This window comes from Bubalus bubalis, chromosome 15 (genome assembly GCF_019923935.1).
Source record: "Bubalus bubalis isolate 160015118507 breed Murrah chromosome 15, NDDB_SH_1, whole genome shotgun sequence".
NCBI classification, from domain to species: Eukaryota; Metazoa; Chordata; class Mammalia; order Artiodactyla; family Bovidae; genus Bubalus; species Bubalus bubalis.
The window spans coordinates 57,412,539-57,426,461 of NC_059171.1; the positions used below are offsets into that span (position 1 = coordinate 57,412,539).

The window sequence follows — 13,923 nt, forward strand, 5'->3', positions numbered from 1 at the left end:
TTTTATCCAGTATGTAAAAGATTTTAAGTTTTCTATATATACATAAATGGTTGGACTTCCCAGGTAGCTCAGACGCTAAAGAATCTGTCCACAGTGTGGGAGACTTGGGTTTGATCCATGGCTTGGGAAGATCCCTGGAGAAGGAAATGGCAACCCACTCCAGTATTCTTGCCTGGAGAATTCAGTGGACAGAGGAACCTGATAAGTTACAGTCCAAGGGATCACAAAGAGTGGAACACAACTGAGCGCATGACACACACACAGAGTAATGTTGTATCTGATCCTCTTAGGCTTTGTGTAGTTGTGTGTGTGTGTGTGTAAATGTGAGAACATACCTTAAATAGTTTTTTGTCCTGCCTTTTGCAGCCTTGTATTAAATCTTAAAATTTTCCCCATATTGTTAGATGTTCTGCAAAACGGTGATTGTTTTTTTTTTGTTTTTTTTTAATGACTGTATCCCTTCCTAATGTATGACATAATTTAACTGTTTATTTGTTGTTGGACATTTAGGCTGTTTCCAACATTTCATTATTCTAAATAAGCCTGCTATGAATTGAATACAATTCCCTGTGAGTGTTTAAATATTTTTTAGTTACAAAAGTAATTTTCTTACCATGAAAAGCAGAGAGTATAAAGAAGAAAATAACTTCACTTGGCATCTGACCACACTGAGATAGAACTCATTGTTCATCTTTTGGTCTGTGTCTTTTCTAGTCTTTTTCTAAGCTCTGCACGTGTCTATTTATAATCCCTTTTTGAAATGAGCTAGTTAAAATAATTGTGCTCATTTTTCATGTTTAAGCACCTGCCCCGAGTGGCCCTTCAATGAGGCCATGTGTAGGGGAGGCTTCTGTCTTAGACTTGTGGATGTCCCCACCCCAGGTCCATGTCCTGACCCTGTGCTCACACCCTGTGTGGACCCAGAGTTTTCTTGTCTGTAAAAGGGGAGTGGGGGGGACTCATGTGAATGTTGGGAATTATGAATTAATAAGAGAAATGATCTGACTTAGGTAAAGTGTAGAATAGCGCCCTGGCTATTTCCATACCCTCGATTTAAAATCAGTTGAATTTTTTTTTTTCATATTTAGTATTGCAGAAACTTGGAAAAACTGTTTGGATGGTGCAACCGATTTTAAAGAGGTAAGCAGTTACCAAGCTAATGATTCGCTGGGCTTGTGGCTTCTAACTGCTTTAAAAATGTCTGCTGCTGTTCTTTTCTTTCTTCCGCAAAACTTTCAGCTGATCCCGGAATTCTACGGTGATGATGTCAGCTTTTTAGTCAACAGTCTGAAGTTGGATTTGGGGAAGAGACAAGGAGGGCAACTGGTTAACGACGTAGAGCTCCCGCCTTGGGCACGGAGTGAGTACCACCTGGGAAGCGTTGAATCTCGGAAACCCTCCACTTAGTCGTGCAATTTCAGTAGTGTTATTTTGTTGCTTAGACTTTTTAAAACAACAGTAGAATTCTCTGTCTAGAGGAGATGGTAAAAATCTTACTCCAAATTGTAAGTATTCTGTGAGACTGTGATGTAAAAACATTATTATGTACTTGAGAGAGCTAAACGTAAAAATGATTTTTGCCTCTTCCTCCACTGCAGATTTATATTTTATATGATGGAGGGGGTGGGTGAGCCTCAGTAAGGACCATGTCCCTCTGGCCTGTCCCAGAAGCCCTGCCTGCATGCCTGCGTGTGTGCTTAGTTGGTTAGTTTGTGACCCCATGGACTGTAGTCCGCCAGGCTCCTCTATCCATGGAATTCTCCAGGCAACCCACTCCAGTATTCTTGCCATTTCCTCCTCCAGGGGATCTTTCTGACCCAGGGATCGAACCTGTGTCTCCTGCATTGGCAGGCGGGTTCATTACTGCCAGTGCCCCTGGGAAGCCCCAGTGTCTGTTGACATGTGGATAGACAGAAGGAATGGGAGAGGTGTCCCTGGTGGTCTGGTGGTTAAGACTGCACATTCCCAATGCAGGGGGTCGGGGTTCAGTTCCTGGTTGGGGAACTAGATCCCGCAAGCCCTACAGCCTGGCCAAAAGGAAAAAACAAAGGAATGGGAGGAAGTCAGGTGGCATCCCTGGGTGTTCTGACGGTGGCTTCCTCCTAGGTCCCGAGGATTTTCTCCGGAAGAGCAGAGCCGCGCTGGAGAGTGAGTATGTGTCCGAGCACCTGCATGAGTGGATCGACCTGGTGTTTGGCTACAAGCAGCAGGGCCGGGATGCCGTCGGAGCCCATAATGGTGTGTAGCAGCCATGGAAACTCCATTCGGCGTTTGATGGAAGCAAAAGCAAACCCCCCACAATGGGCTCAGCACAGCCCAGCTTGTTTCCTTGGCCAAAGCATTTGGTCTCAGTATATGGGGTCTCCTGGCTCAGAGACCCCGGATTCGATCCTGAGTAAAGAGGAGGAAGTGCTTTTGTCTAAAAACACCCACTTCTCTGTGATCCAAGGGGTCTATGCTGAAGTCTCCTACCTTCAGCATGTCTACTACATCCCATTCAGTAATTTCTGCTAAAGCTCAGTCAGGATAGGATTGAACAGCTCCTGCAAGGGCCCTGGGGCGTCTCTTGTTACTGAGCAGACGGGAGCCAGCTGCAGCCCTCCTCTTCACGGTCAGCTCTCGTCTCCTCCAGGCTCCTCCGCACTGGTGGCGGGAGGTGGTCTGACCCCTCGCTTGTCCTCCACACACGGCACTCTGTGCTCACCCCAGGAGAAGGCGCCAACTGAGACACACACCCAGATAACAGAGTGTCTCACCACCAGTTAGACTGCAGCTCAGAAAACCAACAGTCCTCATTGATGTTGGCCCAGGCTGGGTGGTATGAGGCTATTTTGCAAAGTGAAAATCAGTTTCTTTGAACACAAGTTAAAATTTGTTGTTTTTAAAATTCTGAGCATTGTGAATTGGAAGAAAACGGCACAGCTTTCAATAGTGTTTTTGTGTCTCTTTTTCCAGTGTTTCATCCGCTGACCTATGAAGGAGGTGTGGACTTGAACAGGTATTTACATGTCTGTAAGGAATTTTCTTGGGCTTCCCTGGTGGCTCAGACAGTAAAGCGTCTGCCTGCAATGCAGGAGACCTGGGTTCAATCCCTGGGTTGGGAGGATCCTCTGGAAAAGGAAATAGTAGCCCACTCCAGTACTCTTGCCTGGAAAAATCCATGGACGGAGGAGCCTGGTAGGCTACAGTCCATGGGGTCGCAAAGAGTCGGACATGACTGAGGGACTTCACTTAAGGAATTTTCTACTTGAGCCACAAATGAGCTCTGTGTCTAAATGATGAATGCAGTTATCTGAGGATATAAAGGCATGGGAATGTTACAGTGAATTATAGCCCGCTTTTACCATTATATAAAATACTGAGCCTCAGAAATTAAAGACATGTAATATGGTCTGGGGGCCTTCCCTGGTGGCTCAGTGGTGAAGAACCCACCTGCCAACACAGGAGATGCAGGTTCCATCTCTAGGTCGGGAAAATCCCCTAGAGGAGGGGATGGCTACCCACTCCAGTATTCTTGCCTGGAGAATTCCATGGACAGAGGATCCTGGTGGGCTACAGTCCATGGGGCCACAGAGAGTCAGACACGACTTAGCAACTGAACAACAAATAAACAATACAGTCTAGACAGTTCTAGCATATAGTTGCTGTTACTATTTGAGGGTTAGTCTCTCTCCTGATCTGCATTGTTTGACATGCACGCGCTCAGGGAGCTTGACCCCAGTGGTCACCACAGGGGTTTGTGTTCTGTCCTAAAGCATCGAGGATCCTGACGAGAAGGTCGCCATGCTCACCCAGATCTTAGAGTTTGGACAGACACCCAGACAGCTCTTTGTGACACCCCATCCTCGAAGAATCACCCCAAAGTTTAAAAACGTGTCCCAGCCCTCCAGTTACAATGCCTCCACGGCAGATTCTCCAGGTAAATCTTGTAAAGACAATAACAACATGAGCACCTTCTGTTTCTCTTTCTTGATTAAGCCGTTTTCTGAAGGTTCTAGAGAAGAGACAAGTTGTGAACCCTGAACAGCTTAGAGATGATTCTGTTTTACTGTCTCACTGAGTTTCTCCTATAAACAGACCTCTTTTTGTTGTTTTGTTTATTTTTAACTGTGTAAAGGAAATCAGCTCACTTTTAGTTTCTGGTAATTTAATGCAACCTGGCAGCGTTTGTTGCTGTTATGTTCTTTCTTTTCTGTTGTTTTCCAAATTGGTCTCTGATTCTTAGCCATTCATGTTTTCATGTTGATCTGTCCTGGCTGTGGCTGTTGTTAACAGGATCACCTAGCCCTGTCCCAGGAGTGACTTCCAACATCCCTGTTTTTCCACACCCACGTACGGATCTTCAGTGCAGGGTGCTCTGTTTATTCGATTCTGGTTTTTTATTCAGTTATTTGACAGACATTTACAGAGCCTCTGTGCCAGGTGGTAAAATGAATTTGACCCTGTTCTCACGGCTGGTATTTAGAAAGGGAAGAAAGAATGAGTCCCTTCATCCAGTTATCCACGTTGTACATTTCACATAAAGTGGCCTCAGACCCCCAGGCTCCCAGGAAGCCGACCCTGCGTGGACCTTGGGAGTGGAATGGTTGGGCTGCTTGTCATCTCCCAGTTCTACATTCTGTCCCTGGCACATCCAGGCTCCCCAGGCCATACACTTGGGACCTGCTCGGCTCAGCGGTCCAGCTGCCCGCAGTCTTGTGACCCGAGAGAGAAAGCTCCATGGGTTGAGTCATGAAGACCATGGGATTATCTCGTGATGCCTTTGAACCCATGCTCAGTTTAATCACCAGACCCATCCATGGGGATTTTCTCAAAAGCAAAATTGTTGCAGCCCTTCTCAAAACAGAAGCAAAGGGATGGCTTAGCTAGTCCAGCCCAAGAGGGTGGTAGTAGCTGGTTTCATCTCTTCTTTCTCCTGCTCAAAACCAAAACCAAAACCCTGCAGTGTTGTTAGGGAACTGGCAGGTTTTTGAAAAGATCGCTGACAAGGAAATGGTTATTCAGTGCTGTGTTTCCTGAAGTTCCCAGCTTCGGGGTTGAGTGAAAACTCTGCAGACATTGCTAAAAGTGCACGAAGACTTTAGTAGTCAAAGATACTTCTTAATCTTCAAATGATGTTTTATTTAGATCATACACCTGATTCTTTTTCCCTTGACTAACATGGAGCTGTCTAACAAGTGCATTTCAAAGTCGTTCTTTTTCGGTGGGTGTTTTGCTCTCTTAGTTGTTTGATTTTAATGGAAATTCTTGAGACTCTGACTCTTGTCTCCAATGCTGGTTAGAAGCTTAGTTGACTGAGTTGCAATTTAATGTAGTCTCTCTAGGTGAAGAGTCTTTTGAAGACCTGACAGAAGAGAGCAGAACCCTGGCCTGGAGTAACATTGCCCGGCTAGAGCCCCAGGAGCAGCACAGAATCCACAAAGAGTAAGAGCGTCTCTGCACTGGCCGTGCACACGGTGGGGTCTCGGCCTGGGGTGAAGCCAGGTTAAGCTGAGTCATGGGGGGCCGTTGTCATTCAAAGCTGTCTTGGTTGGTTTTTATGCCCCTACACCGTCCACAGGGACCAGCCACCCGGGGTCAGTGTGGCACAGAAGGTGGGTGTGTGTTGTTTCAGCCATCGATCGTTCTGGAGCACAGACGGATCTACTGATGGCAGGTGGCTAGGTGCTCCTCAGACAGGCTCACGGCCCTCGAGTCCGATGGTGTGAAGTTCTTGAGAAACAGTATATATCTCCCCCGTGTGTCACATTTACTGTTATCATCTGGGAAAATGTGTCTTTTTTAAAAAATGAAAAATGTGTGTGCATACATGGATAGAGAGAGCGTTGCAAAGTTCATAAGAATTTTTTTAAACGCCCTCCCCCAAATCAGGCTTGCATTGGCCCCAGAGGGGTCGTGAGCATCTGAGGCCCCTGTCTGCAGGGGTGGTGATGGACTCGGTGGGAAGGTTGGGAAGCACTGACCTCGCTGACCTGTCCTGCTCCAGAGAAGAAAACTCAGGCTGGGAGGAGGCCCCACGTCCTGCTCCAGGGCCACCGATGCCCTGTCTGACGTTTGATGCCATGTACACCTGGTTATGGGTGGAACGGAACAGGCCTGTCCCCGTCCGATCCACAGCCCCCAATCAGAGCATGGCTTCCTGCAAAGAAACCTGTGGGTCCCCCTTGTAACACTGGCTATCCCTCATCACCCTCTCTAAACAGCAGGTAGAAAGGGGCCTCGACACCTGAGGCCATGAAGACATGAGGGAACCTTGAAGAGGACCTGCTGGGACTGATACTGACCTGGGTTCTTGACCCCCTTGATCTGTAGACATTGATCAGAGGCCAGACAGGAAATTCTGGCGAGGCTTTGTTGGGGCCCCGGCTGCAACAGAGGGAGCAGAAACAAGCAGCAGGTTCCCTTGCTTGCTTTACGAGGAGGGACGAGCTGGTTCCTTAAGTGGAGTGAGGGTAGGGCTGGGTCCAGGGGTCGGGCCAAAGGTGTGGCATATGTGGTTGCTCTACCCCTTGGGTGCTGTGTGCAGGGGACATGCACAGTCCTCTGCTTTTGCTCCCAGCTCTTCAGAACTAGCATCAGATTTTTTTTTATCTTTTTCTATCTTCTTGTCCATAATTTGCCCCAGCTGCCCAGGCACGCAGTTATTTTTAGTCCGTTATAGTTTCTTTGCATTTTGTTGTTGGAGGAGACATTTGTCCAGGTACTAGCATTGCAGCAGAGGGTCCCGGGTCCCAGCCCTTCTCAGGACCAAACAGCATCATCATGGAACAGATGCTAAGTGACCAAGCAAGTGAAATGACCACACGGAGCTGTTTCCGTGGTGGTCAGCGAGCGTCACTGGTTCTCTAGTGGGCAGACGTGGGGCAGCCTTCCCGCAGGGAGGCCTGGGAGCTATGAGTGGGGGTGTTTTCCAGCCATAGGCGTTGCCAGAACAGAATTAGGAATTGCCGAGCCATGACTTGCTAATGCCTTGTGGAAGGTGGGATGGGTCCAGCAGTCATGCTGTGAAGAAAACAGTCACAGGAATTTGCACTCAAATCAGGGCCTTTTGTAGGACGCCTGCGTCCAAGCACATGGTTGATGGTAATTCACGACACTTTGTTTTCCAACAGGGCAGTCACTGGAATAGCCGTGTCCCGCAATGGGTCGTCCATCTTCACAACCTCACAAGGTGTGTTTTCCTACCTGAAAGCTGGGTTATCTTGAGTCGTAAAGCGTCCAAGTGTCCCGTCGTCTCTCAGTCCAGGACTGTACCTGCTGTGTCACCTGCACGTAACATTTTGGGCAGTTAGTTTGTGGTATAATACGTAAAATTTCAGTGTTAATTTGCCAAAAACGACAGTGCAAAGTGCCTTTCTATTGCTGATAAGGTTCCTAGAATTTTAAGGGGCGGGGCAGCAAGAGTGTGTGGAGGGCCTGCCCCTCCCTGGGGCGCGAGGGCTTGACCAGAGGCAGCACAGCAGCACGTGGGGGCAAATGTGCGATTGTTTTCCACTCTGTCACTCGGTGTGTAGTGTATGAATTCGATTTTTTGATTAGGTGTTGATTGTAGGGTTAAGTTCAAAAATTTAATTCAAACACTGTTAATGTGCCTGTACATTGTCAGAATCCTGCGGAAGCCCTGCGCTGGCTGGTTGATAGTCTTATAACTATATCTTAGTGACACACTAGAACTTCACTGTTTTCATCCTAAAAAGGGGCTCAGCCTTGGGCTTTTCCTGCTAGCCACAGCATTGCTTTCCCTGGCAGTTTACACAATATGCCATCAACTGATGCATGTCTCATCCGCATCCCATTTGAATTGTGGCAGGTGCTCAGGAGGGATAGGAGATGAGAGGGGAAGAGCTTAGCTGCCCCTCATGGACTTTGAGATGCCTGGTTTGGACAGAGCTTGTAGCTGTAACTGACCGCCTACCTGTGCTTCAGTCTTCATCATAGGAAATTCTGTTTTTCTTCCATTAAGCTGAGGCCAGATTCTGTGCAGCCACACCGCTCCAATAGGTCAGAGCTGCTGGTCTCAGATCCTGGGACCATGGCTTTCATTCCTTGGCATGTCATTCCTTTCTCTGTCAAATACAACCTTGGGTTTCATAAAATAGAATTTCCACAAAGCCCAGAAAAGGATCCTACGGTGGACCAGGGAGCGCACCTGCAGTGTGCACGGGCCACGCTGGGGGCGGCCAGATGGCAATGCTCATGGGAGGAAGTTGGCACGCTTGGCCAGGGTTCCCGTCCCCACAGTCCGCCGTCATCACACCAGACAAAAACCCTTATCGTTCAGCAAAGCCTGCGTTCTTAGCTGGGTTTGTTTGTTAAATCCTTAGGTTCCCTGTACTTGTCTGACCTTGTAAACTGTGAGTTTTACAGGCATCAAGGCTTTAAACCTCTGAGGCTTATGAAGCCTATGGCTTCTTTGTGAACCTGCCAACATTCTTTTTAATCAAAAGCTTTTGTTATTTGGTTTGTTTCTTCACTATTAATAGCTCATATTGCTGATCTGTGTGCATTTATATTTCCACATGTATTACTGACTTACATGTACCCTGACGGTCCCCTGTAGTTGTAGCTTTTTGTCAGAGGTGCGCGTATCTAGGAGTGTGGGCAGTCCCACAGGCGATCCCATCATCTGGGAGACCCACTTGTGGTGGCCTCTGGCGTGGGCACCCCCAGAACGAGGGGGATCCTCTGATGTTGAGAAAGCATTTTACCTGCCAGGCTGGCTGGCAGTTTCCTGTCTGACCCCCCAGCACACTTCTGCATGTGGTGTTGGCAAAAAGTAGGTTGAAATATTAGATTGTGCTATAAAGAAGAAATGATTTAAAGCTCATGTCACCTTTTATTTATCGTGTTGTATGTTTTCAAGTTAGGAAACATATTGTTGCATATTTCAAATATGGGTGTTTGGAGCACGTTGCAGTTTGCAGTCTTATTTAAGAGGTAACCTTGATGCACTTCTAAAGCTTCTGTTAGGCAAGAAAATTAAAAAGCCTGGACATTTTAATCCCCAGTTGATTATTTAGAAAGTTAGTGTTTCTCTTCCGTAAATGCTAATGCAGCACTAGGGTTGCTGTTTAGTCCGTCAGTCGTGTCTGACTCCTTGTGACCCCCATGGACTGTAGCCCGCCAGATGCTTCTGTCCATGAAATTCTCCAGACAAGAATACTGGAGTGGGTTGCCATTTCCTCCTCCAGAGGATCTTCCCAACCCAGGGATCAAACTGGGGTCTCCTGCGTTGGCAGGCAGATTCTTTACCACTGAGCCACCTGGGAAGCCTGCAGTACATCACTCTATAATGTGGCTACTTAAAAAAAAAAGGCAAAAGAAAAAACCTTACATTGCCAAGATCTTTTGGTTTTCTTTGATATTAAAATTTGTCTTTTCCTCATGTGTAACTTTAGAGTCTTATCAGTTATTAGGTTTAACTCTGCCTCTGGTCGTGGCTCTCAGTTGACCTCGTCATGGCGCCATAGGTCATAGACTTCACAGACAAGAGAGTCCTCGTGGGGGACCCAGCCCTCGGTCACCTTGCCCATTACCTCGGCGTGTGCTGGTCATGTCTAAGGGTCAGGAAGCCTTTCTGATGCGTTTGTTTTGTTGTTGTTAAATTAGATTCCACCTTGAAGATGTTTTCCAAAGAATCCAGGATGCTACAGAGAAGCATATCATTCTCAAATATGGTGAGTTGAGTTCATTTTCATTTTGTATCAGTGTTATGGTGGAAATTCATGGAGCCGTTTGCTTTATACACACACACACGTGACATTTGTTTCTTCCCAGATAATTGGGTTTATTTCTGTGTGGTAGCTACAGAATGCCTTAGGTAGATGCCTTGTAAATTAAATCAGAAAATTTTCAGGTTACCTCTTTCTCGTGTTATCGTGGTTTTATTTGTAGCCTAGAAAGCTTACATTGCTATCCAGTAGAATTCTCAACAGATCATGCCTTTTTTGGAACTGTCAGACTAAATGTATGTGTGCCACTTATATAACTTTTAATGCATTTCTAAGTTGATATCTAATACTAGAAAGTCAGTTCTTCTGAAAAAAACAAAAAAAACAAAAAAAACACATTTTATTGTTGATGTAAAGCATCCAAAAGATTTTGAAATTCCCTCAAGATTTTGGAAGTTTTCCTTCCTCACCTGAGTCTGTAACCCAGAGTGGGTGTTGGGATTCTTAAAGACAGTCCCTACCTGCACCCCCCCGACTCTGATGTAAGTGGGGGTCCCTCAGCCCAGGGCAGTGAGGGCGCCTGGACCCCATGAGAACCATCACGCTAGGTCCTTGCACACTCGACCCACTTTCACTTTTCTACATTTGGGAGGAAATGAGGCATCTGGAATTAGCCAGATGAAGAGAAACTTCATGAATATGAGGAAGACCAACATAACCAGAATTGGGGATTAATTTTGGGGGGAACTTGTCAGATAGTTTTATCACATTAAGGAGGCATTTAATTTTTGTGAATTATTAATGGTGAGTCACTTGTATTTCAGGCTTTATCATCCTGTTTGCTTTTACCAGGAGACGCCACTGTCATAAGCTCTTCCTGGGATAATAACGTGTATGTATCTGCGGGCCCCTCCCTAACTCCCCACGCCGCGTAGCTCCCTCTGTGGACCTGAGGGAGGGGAGCACGGGCTCCCTCACTGTTTTCAACAGGGAACGGATGAGGATGGTTGGATTTGAATGTGATTCTTTGGCAGCTCTGTGGTAAAGATCTGCCTGCAATGCAGGAGAGATGAGTTTGCTCCCTGGTCCAGGAGGATCCCCTGGAGAAGGAAATGGCAACCCACTCCAGTATTCTTGCCTGGAGAATCCCATGGACAGAGGAGTCTGGTGGGATATAGTCTAAGGGGTCATAAAAGAGTCAGACAATATTTGACTCTAATAATTTCTCCAGTTGGATTCTATTTTTCTCTAAGTTTTTAAATTGAGGTGAAAACCACAGATGAGCCAGACCTAGAAATTTCTAGTTTTAAATTCACATTTTAAGTATTTGGTTTGATAACATGAGAACAAATAATTTGTAATTCCAGTGGGCCATAGTGAGCGTAGAATTAAACAATCTAATGCTTCTTGAAAATGTATTTAAGAATCTTAACATTGAGCTGGAATGCTGTCTTAATAATTCTCATTATCTTTTAGCTATTTTTATTCCATAGCATTTGGAAGATGCCAGGACACATTAATGGGACATGACGATGCTGTTAGTAAGATCTGTTGGCATGACAACAGGCTGTATTCTGCATCGTGGGACTCTACTGTGAAGGTTTATATATAATTTCTAGATTAAAATGTTTGGATAATATAAATAGTATAAGCCATTCAACTCCCTGCTGTTGATGTGTTCAGTCACTTTTTCACTGCTTTTCATAGAGTGATATGGAAGGATACAGAGGTTATTCCCTTCGTGTGTTTAGTGTGCAGTGTGGGAAGATGTTTTCCTGAGCTTGCCCTGTGCGCTCCACTGGGGGTCTAGTGGTTCATTAGAGAAACACGCAGCGGCCCATCTGAGCTCATGCAGCTGTGGAACTAGCAGTTGACCAGTGAATCAGAAAGTATCAAAATAAGTGGAGAATCGTTGAAAAATACAGACACACTCCTCCATCGTTACTGATGCAGGACCACACTTGGCCTTGCTCTGAAATCGCGCACAACTTTGCTGCATGAGCCACGGCAGCATTCATCATCCTTGGTTTCCAGTTTGCTTTTATGTAAACAGAAAGCAAGAACCTAAAACCATTAGAATTCCTTCAAGTTTTTCATCATTTCTGCTTCCCCCAGAGGGGGCACTTTTGTTGGTAAATTTTCTTGCCTACACGTAAAGTCGCTTAGTTGTGTCCGACTCTTTGCGACCCCATGGAGCCTACCAGGCTCCTCTGTCCATGGGATTTTCCAGGAGTACTGTAGTGGATTGCCATTTCCTTCTCCAGGGGATCTTCCCAACCCAGGGATCGAACCCGGGTCTCCCACATTGTAGACAGATGCGTAACCATCTGAGCCACTAAATTTTTTTGGCAACTTGCCTTCCTGAGTTTTCTCAAAACCTTAATGGGGTTTCCTAGGTGGTGCTAGTGGTAAAGAATACACATGCCAATGCAAGAGACATGAGATGTGGGTTCAATCCCTGGGTTGAGAAGATCCCCTGGAGAAGGGAATGGCAACCCACTCCAGTATTCTTGCCTGGGGAATCCCATGGACAGAGGAGCCTGGCGGGCTACAGTCCACGGGGTTGCAAAGAGTCAGACACAACTGAGCACTCAAAACCTTAATAGACATGACTACACTTCTGCACTTCAATTTTAGTTCACAAAGTACTTAAGTCACAACAGTGAGTGCAAGGGGTGGAGCAGACCCGGGCACAGCGGACCCTCAGGAAGCACGAGTGGCAGAGTTAAGAGTGCAGGCACGGGCCAAAGAAACAGCCTTAAGACGCTTCGTTTTGTTGGGAGCTGTTAAGTGGGAGTTGGTCAGTCAGGAGAGTGTTTGCTGCGCATTAGCAGTGCTCTTAAAGGAAGTGTTCTGCGATGCGTCCCATCCCAGGTGTGGTCCGGGGTCCCCGCGGAGATGCCGTGTGCCAGGAAACAGCACTTTGAGCTGCTGGCTGAGCTGGAGCACGACGTCAGCGTGAGTACCTGGGCCCAGCGGAAACCACCAGGGGAAGTGGGTTCTTGGCTTGATCTTTTATTTTGCTCATTGGAGGAGAACACGGGGGCTGTCAGTTTAAGTTGATCCTTTGGGTTTCCAAGTCCACTGTGCCTGTTTTTCCCTGTTTTGCTGTTTAAGAATTGGCTGCCCTGCAGCCAGATTTCCACAAGACCAGTTTCCTAGCGTGACATTGAATATCTCGGTACCCTCAAACTATTTGGGCAACCGGCTGTGTTTTCTGATACCTTAAGTGGAAGGAGCTGTCTGTCTAGGGTGAGGACACCGACGTGTCTACACGGCCCGGTGCTCGCAGCAGGGGCAGAACTCATCTGGCACCATGCCTTCTTCACTCAGTCCGTCTCCTTGCAGGCATGGCTGTATCTGGCGCTGAGGCCTGTGGTATTGTCTTCCCTCTAGGCTGTGAACTGTTGCCTGATCTTCACGGTCAGCAGAATAACCAGGGTTGAGGAATATTTATACAGGATGTAGTTTAGCCAACCTTGAGATTCCCCCAGTTCCCCCAAACCCCCTACATCCTCACGGAGCCCCTGTGCTTCAGGCAGCCTGGCATGCCCTGCCACTTGTCACGCATGGAGTCACTATTCTGAGTCTGTCAATTTTAGGCTCTTTGTCAAGCAGCGTTTTCCAGTAACACTTCATTGTAGTCACTGGCCTATGAAGATTTCACTTGGAAATAGGTGGTGCTGTTAAGAATGGGCTGAGAAACACAGCTTCATGACCGTGGCTCTGATGGAGTACTGCATGTGCTTCCTTCTCCAGGTGGATACGATCAGTTTGAACGCTGCCGGCACCCTGCTGGCCTCAGGCACCAAGGAAGGCACAGTGACCATCTGGGACCTCACCACGGCCACCCTGTTACACCAGATTCCATGTCATGAGGGGACTGTAGGCGACACTGCTTTCAGCCCAGGTAGCATCCTTTTCTAATACAGATGATACCAGGGGAACCGGAATTACTACTTTGAAATAAATAAGAATGTAAAAACAGTTTTCCAGAAGGCTCAGTGGTAAAGAATCAGCCTGCCAATGCAGGAGATGCAGATTCGATCCCTGGGTCAGGAAGATTCCCCTGGAGAAGGAAATGGCAACCCACTCCAGTATTCTTGCCTGGAGAATCCCATGGACAGAGGAGCCTGGCAGGCTACAGTCCATGGGGTCACAAATAGTTAGACATGACTGAGCAACTAAATGACAAAAATGCTATTTGCTGATAAAAGGGGTTTTGCCTGTGGGTTAAGGCTGCTTTGCGGGA

General features: G+C 46.9%; 1 protein-coding gene across 5 annotated transcripts in view; it reads left to right on the forward strand.

Annotated features, from left to right (window-relative positions):
• Nucleotides 1-13,923, forward strand: part of NSMAF (neutral sphingomyelinase activation associated factor) — a 74,074-nt gene that overhangs the window by 52,963 nt on the left and 7,188 nt on the right. For all 5 annotated transcript variants that reach the window (XM_044928753.2, XM_044928752.2, XM_025265373.3 and 2 more), the window contains exons 17-28: nt 1,089-1,140; nt 1,240-1,360; nt 2,107-2,238; nt 2,956-2,998; nt 3,756-3,919; nt 5,316-5,424; nt 7,113-7,171; nt 9,610-9,677; nt 10,496-10,563; nt 11,148-11,271; nt 12,546-12,629; nt 13,431-13,581. In XM_044928753.2, coding sequence (XP_044784688.1) covers nt 1,089-1,140; nt 1,240-1,360; nt 2,107-2,238; nt 2,956-2,998; nt 3,756-3,919; nt 5,316-5,424; nt 7,113-7,171; nt 9,610-9,677; nt 10,496-10,563; nt 11,148-11,271; nt 12,546-12,629; nt 13,431-13,581 — 1,175 coding nt within the window. The remainder of the gene's footprint in view (nt 1-1,088; nt 1,141-1,239; nt 1,361-2,106; nt 2,239-2,955; nt 2,999-3,755; nt 3,920-5,315; nt 5,425-7,112; nt 7,172-9,609; nt 9,678-10,495; nt 10,564-11,147; nt 11,272-12,545; nt 12,630-13,430; nt 13,582-13,923) is intronic.